This window comes from Hibiscus syriacus, unplaced genomic scaffold, assembly GCF_006381635.1.
Source record: "Hibiscus syriacus cultivar Baekdansim isolate YM2019G1 unplaced genomic scaffold, ASM638163v2 tig00003194_pilon, whole genome shotgun sequence".
Lineage (NCBI taxonomy): Eukaryota > Viridiplantae > Streptophyta > Magnoliopsida > Malvales > Malvaceae > Hibiscus > Hibiscus syriacus.
Window position 1 is genome coordinate 10001 of NW_024061966.1, and position 16210 is coordinate 26210.

The 16210-nt window shown below is 37.4% G+C and overlaps 1 protein-coding gene across 1 annotated transcript; it reads left to right on the forward strand.

Annotated features, from left to right (window-relative positions):
- The first annotated feature begins 14018 nt into the window (after positions 1–14018).
- Positions 14019–15710, forward strand: LOC120175393. The gene is made up of 5 exons (XM_039182022.1): positions 14019–14268; positions 14493–14824; positions 15153–15328; positions 15519–15582; positions 15669–15710. The coding sequence occupies exons 1-5, from the start codon at positions 14019–14021 to the stop codon at positions 15708–15710; spliced, it is 864 nt and encodes a 287-aa protein (XP_039037953.1).
- The last annotated feature ends 500 nt before the right edge of the window (positions 15711–16210 follow it).

Sequence of the window (16210 nt, forward strand, 5' to 3'; positions counted from 1 at the left end):
CTAAGCCCTAAGCCCTAAGCCCTAAGCCCTAAGCCCTAAGCCTAAGCCCTAAGCCCTAAGCCCTAAGCCCTAAGCCCTAAGCCCTAAGCCCTAAGCCCTAAGCCCTAAGCCCTAAGCCCTAAGCCCTAAGCCCTAAGCCCTAAGCCCTAAGCCCTAAGCCCTAAGCCCTAAGCCCTAAGCCCTAAGCCCTAAGCCCTAAGCCCTAAGCCCTAAGCCCTAAGCCCTAAGCCCTAAGCCCTAAGCCCTAAGCCCTAAGCCCTAAGCCCTAAGCCCTAAGCCCTAAGCCCTAAGCCCTAAGCCCTAAGCCCTAAGCCCTAAGCCCTAAGCCTAAGCCCTAAGCCCTAAGCCCTAAGCCCTAAGCCCTAAGCCCTAAGCCCTAAGCCCTAAGCCCTAAGCCCTAAGCCCTAAGCCCTAAGCCCTAAGCCCTAAGCCCTAAGCCCTAAGCCCTAAGCCCTAAGCCCTAAGCCCTAAGCCCTAAGCCCTAAGCCCTAAGCCCTAAGCCCTAAGCCCTAAGCCCTAAGCCCTAAGCCCTAAGCCCTAAGCCCTAAGCCCTAAGCCCTAAGCCCTAAGCCCTAAGCCCTAAGCCCTAAGCCCTAAGCCCTAAGCCCTAAGCCCTAAGCCCTAAGCCCTAAGCCCTAAGCCCTAAGCCCTAAGCCCTAAGCCCTAAGCCCTAAGCCCTAAGCCCTAAGCCCTAAGCCCTAAGCCCTAAGCCCTAAGCCCTAAGCCCTAAGCCCTAAGCCCTAAGCCCTAAGCCCTAAGCCCTAAGCCCTAAGCCCTAAGCCCTAAGCCCTAAGCCCTAAGCCCTAAGCCCTAAGCCTAAGCCCTAAGCCCTAAGCCCTAAGCCCTAAGCCCTAAGCCCTAAGCCCTAAGCCCTAAGCCCTAAGCCCTAAGCCCTAAGCCCTAAGCCCTAAGCCCTAAGCCCTAAGCCCTAAGCCCTAAGCCCTAAGCCAAGCCCGAGCCCGAGCCCGAGCCCCGAAGCCCGAGCCCGAAGCCCGAGCCCTAAGCCCGAAGCCCGAGCCCAGCCCTAAGCCCTAAGCCCTAAGCCCTAAGCCCGAGCCCTAAGCCCTAAGCCCTAAGCCCTAAGCCCTAAGCCCTAAGCCCTAAGCCCTAAGCCCTAAGCCCTAAGCCCTAAGCCCTAAGCCCTAAGCCCTAAGCCCTAAGCCCTAAGCCCTAAGCCCTAAGCCCTAAGCCCTAAGCCCTAAGCCCTAAGCCCTAAGCCCTAAGCCCTAAGCCCTAAGCCCTAAGCCCTAAGCCCTAAGCCCTAAGCCCTAAGCCCTAAGCCCTAAGCCCTAAGCCCTAAGCCCTAAGCCCTAAGCCCTAAGCCCTAAGCCCTAAGCCCTAAGCCCTAAGCCCTAAGCCCTAAGCCCTAAGCCCTAAGCCCTAAGCCCTAAGCCCTAAGCCCTAAGCCCTAAGCCCTAAGCCCTAAGCCCTAAGCCCTAAGCCCTAAGCCCTAAGCCCTAAGCCCTAAGCCCTAAGCCCTAAGCCCTAAGCCCTAAGCCCTAAGCCCTAAGCCCTAAGCCCTAAGCCCTAAGCCCTAAGCCCTAAGCCCTAAGCCCTAAGCCCTAAGCCCTAAGCCCTAAGCCCTAAGCCCTAAGCCCTAAGCCCTAAGCCTAAGCCCTAAGCCCTAAGCCCTAAGCCCTAAGCCCTAAGCCCTAAGCCCTAAGCCCTAAGCCCTAAGCCCTAAGCCCTAAGCCCTAAGCCCTAAGCCCTAAGCCCTAAGCCCTAAGCCCTAAGCCCTAAGCCCTAAGCCCTAAGCCCTAAGCCCTAAGCCCTAAGCCCTAAGCCCTAAGCCCTAAGCCCTAAGCCCTAAGCCCTAAGCCCTAAGCCCTAAGCCCTAAGCCCTAAGCCCTAAGCCCTAAGCCCTAAGCCCTAAGCCCTAAGCCCTAAGCCCTAAGCCCTAAGCCCTAAGCCCTAAGCCCTAAGCCCTAAGCCCTAAGCCCTAAGCCCTAAGCCCTAAGCCCTAAGCCCTAAGCCCTAAGCCCTAAGCCCTAAGCCCTAAGCCCTAAGCCCTAAGCCCTAAGCCCTAAGCCCTAAGCCCTAAGCCCTAAGCCCTAAGCCCTAAGCCCTAAGCCCTAAGCCCTAAGCCCTAAGCCCTAAGCCCTAAGCCCTAAGCCCTAAGCCCTAAGCCCTAAGCCCTAAGCCTAAGCCCTAAGCCCTAAGCCCTAAGCCCTAAGCCCTAAGCCCTAAGCCCTAAGCCCTAAGCCCTAAGCCCTAAGCCCTAAGCCCTAAGCCCTAAGCCCTAAGCCCTAAGCCCTAAGCCCTAAGCCCTAAGCCCTAAGCCCTAAGCCCTAAGCCCTAAGCCCTAAGCCTAAGCCCTAAGCCCTAAGCCCTAAGCCCTAAGCCCTAAGCCCTAAGCCCTAAGCCCTAAGCCCTAAGCCCTAAGCCCTAAGCCCTAAGCCCTAAGCCCTAAGCCCTAAGCCCTAAGCCCTAAGCCCTAAGCCCTAAGCCCTAAGCCCTAAGCCCTAAGCCCTAAGCCCTAAGCCCTAAGCCCTAAGCCCTAAGCCCTAAGCCCTAAGCCCTAAGCCCTAAGCCCTAAGCCCTAAGCCCTAAGCCCTAAGCCCTAAGCCCTAAGCCCTAAGCCCTAAGCCCTAAGCCCTAAGCCCTAAGCCCTAAGCCCTAAGCCCTAAGCCCTAAGCCTAAGCCCTAAGCCCTAAGCCCTAAGCCCTAAGCCCTAAGCCCTAAGCCCTAAGCCCTAAGCCCTAAGCCCTAAGCCCTAAGCCCTAAGCCCTAAGCCCTAAGCCCTAAGCCCTAAGCCCTAAGCCCTAAGCCCTAAGCCCTAAGCCCTAAGCCCTAAGCCCTAAGCCCTAAGCCCTAAGCCCTAAGCCTAAGCCCTAAGCCCTAAGCCCTAAGCCCTAAGCCCTAAGCCCTAAGCCCTAAGCCCTAAGCCCTAAGCCCTAAGCCCTAAGCCCTAAGCCCTAAGCCCTAAGCCCTAAAACCCGAACCCGAACCCCGAACCCCGAACCCGAACCCTAACCCTAAACCCTAAACCCTAACCCTAAACCCTAAACCCTAAACCCTAAACCCTAAACCCTAAACCCTAAACCCTAAACCCTAAACCCTAAACCCTAAACCCTAAACCCTAAACCCTAAACCCTAAACCCTAAACCCTAAACCCTAAACCCTAAACCCTAAACCCTAAACCCTAAACCCTAAACCCTAAACCCTAAACCCTAAACCCTAAACCCTAAACCCTAAACCCTAAACCCTAAACCCTAAACCCTAAACCCCGAACCCCGAACCCCGAACCCCGAACCCCGAACCCCAATATTAACATAATAAATAGTGACTATAATGTAACATGTGAAAAATAAAAAGGATTGAACAGAGTATTAACTCGTTTTCATTTTATGACCAAAATAAATAGATTACAAAGATAAGGGACCTGGGTTATTATTATCCCCTAAGAGTTGATAAAACACGGTTACCCTAGACCAAAACGACATCGTTTTTGGGTGTTTAAATACCCCTTTTATCCCCCTTTAGCCGAAAACCCTTCCCCATTTCACTCAGCCGTTTTTTCTTATCTTCTTCCTCTCTACTTTCTCTTTCATTTTATTTTTCCATTTCACAGAGAGAAAACTCTCCTACTATGGGAGATGAAACAAAACCCTTCGGCCACCGAAAATTGGTGGCCACGAAAAGCTTACCCCTTTAAGTAACCCTTTTTCTACCCTCTCAAGTCTCATCCTATCTCTAAGGAAACCCCAAAAGCCGAACCCCAAAACCACACTAAGGGAACGAGATTTTTTCCTTGCTCGGGTGGGTTCCTTGGTTTGATGAACAAAACGTGACTAATAAGGTAAGGTTCTTTTTTTTTATTTTTTTGTCCCATCGTTTTTTTAGATCTAGTACTCTTCTCTTTTTTTCGAAAACTCTCCCTTTTTATTTCTCTTCCCCACACCAAATCCCCTTGTCGTTGCATGTTTATTCCTTTGTGTTTGGTAATGTTTTGATGGGTTTAGTTGGGATTAGTTGAAATCCCGAAACTTTCGGGATTATTTTCTCTAATTTTGTCAACTTCGTGGCTGTGACTTGTTGATTGTTACAGATGGATGGTGATGGTCCAGCGAAGCTTGGTAATGGCTCGGCAGCGAATGGCTTTAGCTTGGCGGCGTGCAAACGCTGCTGGAAGTTGGATGCGGTGGTTGGATGATGATAGTTTAGGGTTTCAAACCCTAGATAGCTTTGGATCTGGACCGTTGATTTGGGTCCAGATCCAACGGATGACATTGGGCGGCTGACAGATGATATATTGAAACCCTAATTTGTTTAGGGTTTCAAATTGGGTCGGATCGTGGAAACTCAAAACATCTAGAATATTATCGTCCAATCATATAATTCAGACGCGATAAAGCTGATATCTTCGCCGTCCTCCAACAGCCCTTTCCCGCTGGCTCGCTCCATTGCTCGTCTTTGTGAGAAAGAATGGAACATCTTTTTTATTCATGTACCTGACGAGACCAACATGGTTGCAGATAGATTGTCCAAGATTACCTATCCGCCCGAATTAGTCGGTCTATGATCCAATTCCTCCTCCCGTTGATCTCTTTAAGTTACTTGATCGAGACTATAATGACACGCTCTATATTCGTGCAAGGAGCATGTAATGTACACACAAATATACTATAAGTGACATTTATTGAAATATATCATTAATGACATGTATTGAAATATACCAGTAATATAAAATAGGGTACAATTCATAAATAGACAATTTTTTTTAAAATTGATTAATTTTATTTGTAATTGAATCTTAAAAAGTTACAAAATAAACATTAAACTTTGAATTTTATTAAAAAAGATAAATAACAATCGTTAAATGTTATTAAGGGGTGATTAACATGCTAAATTAATGAAAAATATCTTATTTAACCACTCAATTATAACTAAAATTTCTTTTAATATTTTTCAACGTTTTCAAGTAGTAATTCTAAAATATATGAAAATAAATTATCTTTAAAATTAAAATAATATTTTTTAAAAATTTAGTTATCAGACAATGAAATTATTTTTTTATTAAGTATAAATTATTTTATAACTAATTATTTATTTAATTGTTGTAGTATTTTTAAAATTATAATTTTATAATTTTCGACGTCAGAAAATTTACATTTTTTTATGAACACAACACAACGTGCAACATCACATCCTCTGCATGGTTTCCTTCTGGAAAATCAACTCAACCTCACTTGGTGATGCAGTAAAAACTGTGGAACCAATCGGCACCTCTCTCCCCATAGCTGCCAACTTATCCGCAAAGCAGTTCTGCTCGCGACCAATACGCTCCACTCGAACAACCCAGGCCCTTGTACGAAGTCCCTGGAAAGCAAAAATCAAGGCGTGACCCACCAAAGTGTCGGAGTTATTATAAAAAATACGCGTGTCCTCACAATTATCAGTTTCGAGTATCACCTGTCGGTAGCCTAATCTCCAAGCTTGCAATAAAATATCATGAGCTGCCCAAAGTTCGGCTAACAAAACCAAACAATGTCCTAACCGTTGCGAGAAACCAACAATCCAACCTCCCTCATGGTTCCAAATAACACCACCTGCGACAGCTCTCTGATTGCTGGGGTTAACAGCCCCGTCCGAAAATTTATATTATCAAATAATAAATTATTTTTTTGTTAATGATGTGATTTAGGAACAAATTTAAATGTAATTTAAATATCATACATCCATAAATTTATATTATCATATCAAATAATTTTTAATTTATATGGTACAAATTTAATATTTATAATATAAAATTAAAAGATGATATTTATTTTATCTATATCTATTTTATTTTCAATTCAACAAATTTACTAAGAATTATTTGAATTACAATTAAGAGTAAAATTAAATTTTAATTATAATTGAAAGGGTCCAATGATATATTTCTTAATTGTTTTACGCCCATTTTGTAACAAAACTAAAATTTAATATTCATTATGTCATTTTTAAAAGTTTAAAAGGATAATTTGGACATAATTTAATGACTATTTATAAATTTTATCTTATAAAATTAGTGGTGGGTTGCAATAAATGGCATGCATTATAAAATTTTCGCATAATGTACTCGCTTTAAGCCTCACTTTTATTAAAAAAATTACAAAATGGCCGAGTTTTACTCGGTAAATAAATAATTTTATGAAGTCGATTAAAGAATTCTTGGAACACCTAAAACATAAACTTCGTACATGTTTGATTTTACTGAAATAGAAGACGGCTTTTTCCCCGATATTTTCTTAAATGTTCTTATCCATTCTAAAGTAAAAACAACCTCGCGCAATTTAAACCTAAACCTAAATGATGAAAAATGAGGGCCCTAAATTTCCAAACGACTTCACGCGTCTGCTTATGTTCTATTGTGAGAAGCAATAGTATCAATAGTATGAAGTCTTGTGAATGTGAAGTAAAGTCGATCTTCTTGTCTGAAAAATAATTAGTGTTAAACAAAAGTCAATTGCTTCAGTCGTAATCATATGATCTGAAGCAGGCTAGCAAACCAACGAGGCAACGACACACGTTTACAAAGGTAATTGTCTCCAACCATATTTCATGACGTCATCATGTCTGACCTAGTTTTTTTTTTTTTTTTTGCTATAATTGAGAAATAAGATCACCTCAACCAAGAGTCTCATTAAAACCCCCTAGATCTAGACGGGAAAAAGAGTACTCCAGAGTTGGGATATAAACAACCGTACCAAAAAGAAAAACGAAAATAGTTCTCATCATGCCTAGCTATGTAATAACCTACAAAAGCATACCACACTTCACAATAGCAGAACAACCAGCAGTATAATAAGCTAATAATAGAAAAATCGTCGGCAAGCCTATAAGCAGCCAATCAACCCAGTAGACCTCCAAAACAGAACTAACTAAGCATAGCATAAGGCACTGACCCGAAAACCATCTTACCAACATGCTTTAAACATTTCTTGTCTTCTTGTTCCGATTTTCGCGAGGTAATCTGCCATATTGTTGCATAACCTTGGCGTGTACACGAATTGTAACTTCCCTATAATCAATACCCTACGATCAATCTCTTCAAATAATGTTCTCCACCTATAAGGATGAACAAGTGACGTATGGACTCAATTCAACGCTATTTTTGAGTCAGAATCTACAATCAACTCAGCCTTCCCACACTAGCTAGACTCGTTGAATTCCTCTAAGGCAGTTTTGATTGCTGTCAGCTCGGCAAAATCAGAATTAACGCATAAGACAGGGCCAAAGAACATCGCTGCCACATACCCAGCTGCTGATCTTAACACACCCCCACAGCCTGCTGCGTCATTCGAAGCTGAACCATCCACATTGAACTTCATTTGACCCAAGCCGGGAGGTTGCCAAACTACCTTCATTCTAGCTTGAGCTTCACATGAATCAGCATAAACCCCAGGACATTCCCACCATAGTTTCTCATCAAGAAAATTAAATTCTTTCAACGCCTTACACCAAACTAATGCTCTCATCTTTGCATAAAATATAAGATATTTGCAATTTTTTCCCGAAAAACAAAATCATTTCTTGTTGTCCAAAGACTCCATAATGCCGCTGCGAAACACACAAACCAGACTAATATTTTTGTTCCTGACATGCAAGTTTGATAGTAGAAATCAAACAGGTCGTCTACAGTTTGAACATTGCGCCCATTAATATGACACCACCTACAGAAAGAATTCAAGAAAAAAGTCATGTAAATGCAGGAGATAAATAAATGATCAACATCTTCACTAGCATCCCCACAACATGAGCATAAACATTGGTTATATGACAATATGATTCCTCTGCTCTTAAGGAAAACTTTAGGGTTACTCTATTCAATTTTAGCATCCATAGGAAACAATTAACCTTCGGAGGAACCTTAAGACTCCAAATTTTATCAAAATTGAACGGATCATCTACTTCACTACTGCTAGGAAAAATCAATAAATCAGTCAGTTTTTTAACCGAAAACATTTCATCCTTCTCATGAATCCAAATGATGCGATCAACAACACTTGATTTTAATTTTGTCGATGCAACTTCATCTCTAATGTCTTGGGCAATGGTCCGTTCCCTATCCAAAAGCTATCTGACAAACAAAGCTCCCCTATCTAGTCTTAGCCACTCTCCAGAGCTGAGTACTTCAAAGACTGTTCTGAATTTTCTTAACACTAACCTACAAATGAGAGGAAATCTTGACTTTAACGCTTTCTCTCCACACCAAACATCCTCCCAAAATAAGGATTTCCCATCTTCCACTAACCATCGAAATGAATCACACTCATCCATTTTACTATTTCATCACTTCTTAAATTTTTTTATTATCCCCCTCCACGTTACATAAGCGTTTTTTTATTGAAGCTAGGCTTACCATCCAAGTCAGTTCATCTACTCTGTATTTATGGCAAATCACTGACCTCCAAAGTGCCTTTATTTCATTTTCAAAGCTCCATCCCCATTTTGCTAATAACGTCTTATTTTTTTTCCTTGATATTAATTATTCCAGCACTACCCCAATTCACTCATGGCCACTTCTTAGTGTTCCCATTAGAGCCCCACAAAAATTCTCGTCTAATCTTGTTAATCTTTGTTAACACTGCTTTTGGAATAGGAAAGATCGACATATAATAGAGCAGCAACATTGACAAAATTGAATTTATTAGGACCACTCTTACAGCAAATCACAGCGTTCTGCTTTTTCAACCAGCCAATTTTACTCTACATTTTTCAATCACCGGATCCCACGCCGAGATTCTTCTTGGGTCCACACCTAATGGGATTCCCAAATACTTAAACGAGAGCTTACTCACAGCACATCCACATGACAGAGCAAGCTATTGAACTTTTCCATCTTCTACCCCACACCTGCTAAACACGATTTTTTAAAGTTTATACTTAGCCCGGAACCCACTTCAAAGCATGTTAAAATTCTCTTGATATTTTTGAAATATCGTGGTTTTGGCCGGAGAAATAATATTGCATCATCCGCGAAATGCAAGTGCGAAATGGTAGAGTTAGGAGCCACATTGTGGATGCCTTCAATAAATCCTTTACGCTCTGCTATTTCCAACAGTAGATCAAACGCCTTCGTAACCATAATAAAAAGTAACGGGGAAAACGGGTCTCCCTGTGCATTTTGAACTCTTTTGTTGGAGACCCATTTAACAACACTGAGACTTTTACTGTCGAGATGCATTCCCATATCCACCCTAACCATTTTCTTCCAAATCTCATTCGTTGTTGCACCATATCAAGAAACTCCCAACAAACACAATCGTAAGCCTTGGAGAAGTCTAACTTTAAAATTAATTCGTCTTTCTCATGCCTTTCTTTATTCAATGAGTGGATTACTTCATTAGCCACAAGAATTCCATCAAAGATTTGTCTTTCTGATAAGAAGGCGCATTGTGTATCACTGATTAATTGACCCACAACTCCTCTTAACCTTTTAGTTAAGACTTTCGCTATTATTTTATACAAACAGCTCACCAGGAAAATTGGTCTATACTCTAAAATATCGGATGGACATTCCACTTTCGGAATAAGTGTTAGGAAAAAAAAATTCACATTTTTTCCAAGTCTCCCAAATCTGTAAAATATGTCCATTATCTTCATTAAGTCGACATTTAGCCACTTCCAGCATTTTTTGAACATACAAATCATTCAGCCTTAACTATAGAGGATGAGAAAAATCATGTTATATCTTGTTTGATTTATTTGGTTATAATATAATCAGTGTAATATAAAATTACTTAAGAATAAATTTTACTAAATTATCATTCATTACGGAATTGAAAGATATCAAAATAAAAGTTCACCAACCCTTTTCAAATTTACTCTATTTAGATTTTACATTTAACATATTATTAACGTAGTTAATTATATTTAAAAAAACAGTTATTTATACGATTGATATATTTTAATATTCTTTTTTCATGGTTAGGTGTTATCAGTTTGAGTTATTGTAATGTTCCTCCGTTGATTCTTGAGTCTTCATCACTTTCTAATAAAAATTTACTCTAGTGAGCAAAACTTATTTATATTATATTATATTATATTAGTGTCTATAAAAAGTAATTATCACTTAACAAATCGTTGTAGGTAAATTGAACAAATTATTATTATTTATTATACAAATATAATGTCTAAGTTATTTAAAAATTTTATTTAAAAGATAATATGTATGCAAATACATTTTTTACTTTAAAAAAATTATATGAATCGATTTAAAAAAATTAATCATTAGTTTGAGTATAGAGTTATTAGAGGAAAAGCATAGCCTACTCTCTGTCCCATTGCTGCAGTGGATGTTTATAGTCAAGTAGCACGTGATCCTTCTTATTTGCTACACGTTGATCTCCAACCAGGTCAAAGTTAGTACTTACTTAAAGTAGTAAGACTATTATATTATATTTCCTTTGTTCCAATAAAATTATTTTTATGATATAATTTTCTAAACTTTAATCAGAACTAAATTAAATATTTAAATAATTATTTTGTATGAAATTTATTTAAAAATTAATCTACATAATTTTTCAGAGTTTTATAAACTTTTCCTCACCAAATTTAAAAGACATAGTAGTTAGTTTGATGACGTGGAACGTTAGTAAAATAGTTTAATTTTTATTTTAACTCCCAAACTCTAGACAAAAAACTTATTATTTATTAAGTTTTGTTCACTTACGTTATTGTTTATTAAGTTTTGGTCGCGTAAACGTTGAAAGTCGTTAGTTTGATGACGTGGAACGTTAGTAAAATAGTTTAATTTTTATTTTAACTCTCAAACTCTAGAAAAAATACTTATTATGGGTATTTTCATAAATTAAAATTAGTTTAGGGACAACATTTCAATTTACAAATTTTTTAAATATTTTTTCTCCGTAAACCCCAATATTGCTCATCTTCTGTCTGCTTTTTCTTCAGACATCCATGCTCCATTACAATAGTCTTCTTGTTTCTAATTATTAGTAGTAATTATTTGAAGTCAAATTAGATGTGTTCTCAGTTGTAAGAAAATGTATAAAAAGAAGTAATGAAGATTGTAAAAATGCAGAGAATTTGCCATTAAAACTCTGAAAAGATTCACAACCACGACAATGCCATTGTCTCGAGCTGAGAAAAATAGAGCTTCTTTAATAGCGATGTTATTGATGACACAATACCATGTTTCCATCTCTGACGCGTTATTGACCAATGAAATCCTCGTGATGTGAAAGATCATCGAGAGTGTTTTGTCACATCCGAATGTGATCGACCTCCACGACATTTACGAATATTAAATTGAATTTCACTTAGAATTGGAGTTTTGCTCCTACGATGAGTTGTTTGATCAGAAAATTGATTGTTCTTGAGCAAAAACAAAGATTCGACGTTGAAGATCATGGATTTTGGATTGAATTTAATGGATGAATTCACTGATCTAGTTGTTGAGTTATTTTGATCCATTGAATATGATCCACTGAATGTGATTTCTTAAGGGAAAATCACCACAAAGAGTGATATCAAGTTATGGAGTTATTTGGATCCATTGATTTGTTTTCTTGTTCCATGTTGCACTTGACATTCTACAATCTCAATCTTTGGAAATTGAATTTTGGTTTGTATAGTTAAGATCACCCAACTTCATTTTATCTCTAGAGTTTTATCCCAAAACTAATTTGAATTTATAAAAAGACCCATAATCAATTTTTTCTCTAAAGTGTGGGGGTTAAAATGAAAATTAAACAATTTTACTAACGGGCCATGTTATCAAACTAACGACATTCAACGTCCAAGTGACCAAAATTTAATAAAACGATAGCACAAGTGATCAATTTTTTAGTTAGTAAAAGTGTGCAAGTATGAAAGGAAAGTTACTAAAACTTAATCCACGTATTATTTATGTGGAAATTATATAATTTTAATTTTATATATTTATCGTGTCACGTCAAAACAAAAAGAAAGTGACCAAATATTATTATTTTTTATTTCAATGGAGAGAATTTTATAAGATATAAACGAAAGCGACATATTCTATAGTTTACTCTAACAAAAAAAATATAATGTGTTTTGCAGCCCCAAATAAAGTCATATATATATATTAGGGTAAACTACAAGGGTGACCACTCAACTATGATAAAAAATCATTTTCACCACCGATGTTTCAATTTGATCATACAAACCACCAAACTATTTAAATGGTTCAATAAAGCCATTGACCATTAACTTTTAACGGTGGCAGTTAAAATTTAACCGAGAAAATGACTCCTCAGTTAACTTTTTGGTATAATTATATATTTTGTCTTTGTTACTTGCACAAGATGTCAATTTGATCTTAATTTTAATAAAATTCAATAAATTTAATCTTTTGATATATAATGGACAACAAATGTATATATATTGTATTATAGTATGCAAATGCTTTACTGATATTTAATAATATTTTATATATCTTAAATAATAAAATGTGTCTTTGCAAAATTCCCTTTTTTCCCCTTAATTTCCTATTGTTTTCTCGGAAACCAAACAAAAAAATATCGATAACTTTAACTTACCACAACACAAAGAAGAAACCCAATGTTTAAACAGGATAAAAAGGAAAGAAAGATTGAAATAATAAGATGAGTTTCAATGATTCATCAATGTATTCCATATTTCTGATGAGGTCGAAGCATTTACATACCCAATGTTCCATATTATTAAATATTTTATATAAAATATACTTAATAAGTTAAAACAAAAATAAATGATTAAATTTATTGAATTTAATGATCAAATTGACATCTTATGTAAGTAACAAGGACTAATTATATAATTATATCAAAATATTAACTGAGAGTCATTCACTCAGTTAAATTTTAACTGCTACATCACCTCCACCGTTAAAAGTTAACAGACAATGATTTGATTAAATCATTTAAATAGTTAGATAATATGTTTGATCAAATTAAAATATCAATAGTCAGAATGATTTTTTTTATCATAATTGAATAATTATCCGTGTAGTTTACCTATATATTTTCCCTATTTACAAACTCATCACATCCACGGCTCACAATTACACGGTCAATAGTGCACATATTTAATGAAAGAATTTAGAAATGCAATAATTAGAGCACGAATCAAATTATATAAATTATTAAAAAGACAATAGTTATTTTTAAAGATTTCAGATTTGAGTATTAATTATTATAATATGAGTAATTGAGTTTTTATTGTTAAATAATTAAGAATGTTTAGAACAAATATTATTTTATAATCATTTTAATTTAATAAAAAATATAATAACTATATATTTTTTTGTAAAAAAGGAGTTTGGTGTTATATACCTCATAAAACTAGTTTTTGTTTAGCTTGTTAAATTATATAAATTTTAATAGAAAATAAGTGTTTAAATTAAATATTTGTAAAAGTTTAATTTTTTTATGACTAACGTTTCATTTTGTAATAATTTTTAGGTTGTTTGTTGATAAAATCGATATGTTTTGTTAAGAAAACAGAATTAAGTTTATTCAAGTGATAAATAATTTAATATTATTTTAGTAAGTTATTAAGTTCGAGCTTTTATATATACATAAAATTTCTACTTAAAGACTTAACTACCAAAATTAGATGTACTCTAAATTAATCCGGATTATTGAAACTTTATGACAAAAAAAAAATAGATATATTGTCAATTTTAAAACATTTAACCTCAACCTTTATTCACTCATTGTTGCTTGCAAGAAGGGTTTCGACTAAGATCTCTTCCTTTCCTGTTTCAATCAACGAAAGAAACACAAATATTTAGGGTTTCAATTTCAAATTCTAGTAGAGGGAAAAGTTGAAAAAATGGAGGATATTTCGCCTTCTGCGCTACGCATTCTTCAGCAATATTATACTCAGACAAATGGAAACAATGGCGGCAACTACAGCGACTATGATCAATTTTGCCTCTATACTAAAACCTTGTTTCTCCGATCAATTCAAAAAAGGACGACGGATTACTATTTCATGATGGGGTTCTTGAATCCTTGATCCTCGTCGATGAACTCGACCGCGGACGGGGCGTTCATGCCTCTGACGCCATGCGGGAAGCTTTTTGCGCTGTACATCTTACGCTGCGGTGGTTACACTTCTCAAGGGACGACTATTTTGACGCCGTACGGAGGATTTGGAAAAAGGAAATTGGGGATTTGGAGCTGTCTGGTGCCTCATGCCTTCTTTCGACTGATTTAGCTAGATGGAGGAAGGATATCGAAGCGGCACTGTGGGATCGAGACACTGTTAAGAGGCTGTTACGCATTGAAACTGCTGATGAAGCGGCGTCTAGTTCGAGTTTATTTAGAGGAGGCCTTCAGTCGATTGCGAGGGGATACCACTGCTGATGATGTTGCCTATGCTCCTACTTCTGCTCCTACCGAAGGGAACGGTAGATTCCTCTTCCCTTTCTTCTTTTGATTTTATTCCAAAGTCTTAATATTTTTTATTATGTTATGTCATTTATATGTTTAATTTGCAGTATAATATGTTGTTCTAAGATGTTGCATCATATTTGGCAGAAGCTAAAAGATTGCATTTTGAAGGCCATGGTAATAACGAACAGGAGGCACCTAATGAGGCCATAAAAAAAGACCATGACAGTATAGATGGAAATGTTCTTATTCCATTTGCTAGTCATACCGGAGAACCCTCACAAACTAAGGAGGGGAATGAAGATTTTAGTAGGCCCAACAAAAAAGACCATGACAGGATAGATGGAAATGTTATTAATCCATTTGCTAATCATACCGAAGTACCCTCTCAAACTAAGGAGGGGAATGAAGATTTTAGTAGGCTCAAGAATGTGCCAAGGACTGAATTAAAGGACAGGAATGACACTGCTCGCACCGAGGTGTGTGTGCACATATTTGTATTATTATCATTACTGGCATTACATTGCATGTCTCATTGTTATAACTATTGCTTTTCATTTCATTGCATGCTTTAAATCATAATCGTAATCTCCTGCTGTTTTCTTTTTTCTGTATGTATATATATCCTTAACTGTTATTTCTATTTATGCCCTGTCTTAGTTGGCATTGTTTTGTGAAAACTGGGGAAGAACTTTTATGGTCATTTGATATTTTGTCTTGCATTCTTTAAGTTAAATCCCTATTTGTTCATTTATTCATATAATGTTTTATTTTTTCATCTGTCTTATGTTTTGATTGTTGTTGTAGTTGGAGATTTCAGTTGATGACTCTTCCCAAGGGACAAATAGATGCACTTTACCAAGCCCCAGAACAGAGCACGTCTCTCTCCTAAACATAGACGAACCTAAAAGGTGGATGAGACGGAGAAAAATAAATAAATGGACCAACGAGGAAGAAAATGCTTTGGCAGAGGGTGTACGAAAGTAAGTGGTTAACATATAACTGAGGTTCTGCATTTAATTTTCGGTGTATAATACTGTTAGCATATTAAATTTGCTCTAGGTTTTTGCTTTAGTAGTTGTTACTACTTGTTTTGTTTAACCAATATGAGAAGAGATAGTTCTGGTAGTTTATAACCATTGCTTTCCCACTAAGATTATTTTCATAATGCAGGTATGGATACCAGTGGACACGCATATTGGAAACCTATCAAGAAATATCTAGAGAGAGAACTGCTGTAAGTATATCACCTGCTTTATATGATGTGTGAACTTTTTCATTTTGATGGATAATTTATAATATATGTTTTTTGTTATATATCAGGTTGATCTCAAAGATAAATGGAGAAACTTGCAAAGAAAGTGATGCTTGGATCCTTTTGGGGTTTTTTCTTTCTTTTTGTATACTTTTTAGATTTTATGGGACAGCATTTAGCTTTAGTTGTAAAATGCCTACTTAAGAATGGTTTGGTTTTGTTGAGAGTGATGACATTGAGATAGTGGTTCCAATGTAAAAGCACCTAACACCATCATGGTTTTTTGACAAATTTCTTTAATTCCTTGTCATTTCTAACTGCAACTAATTGCTTTGTCTAAACACAGCAAATTAGCCACATGTTTTTCTATGGCTTCTACAATGGAAATGTCATGCTTAATATGTTATGTAACTGGTGTTTTATGTGGCTACTGTGAGGGATATCGTATTTATAATACATCTATAACACATTACATTTATTCAGGAGTGTTTAAGGGCTCTACCAAATTTACAGTAAGGTTCTGGTATAGAGTTATTACAGGAGCACTAAGCGGAAACGACATAGCCTAGTCTGTGTCCCATTGATGCAGTGGATGTGTATAGTCCAGGTG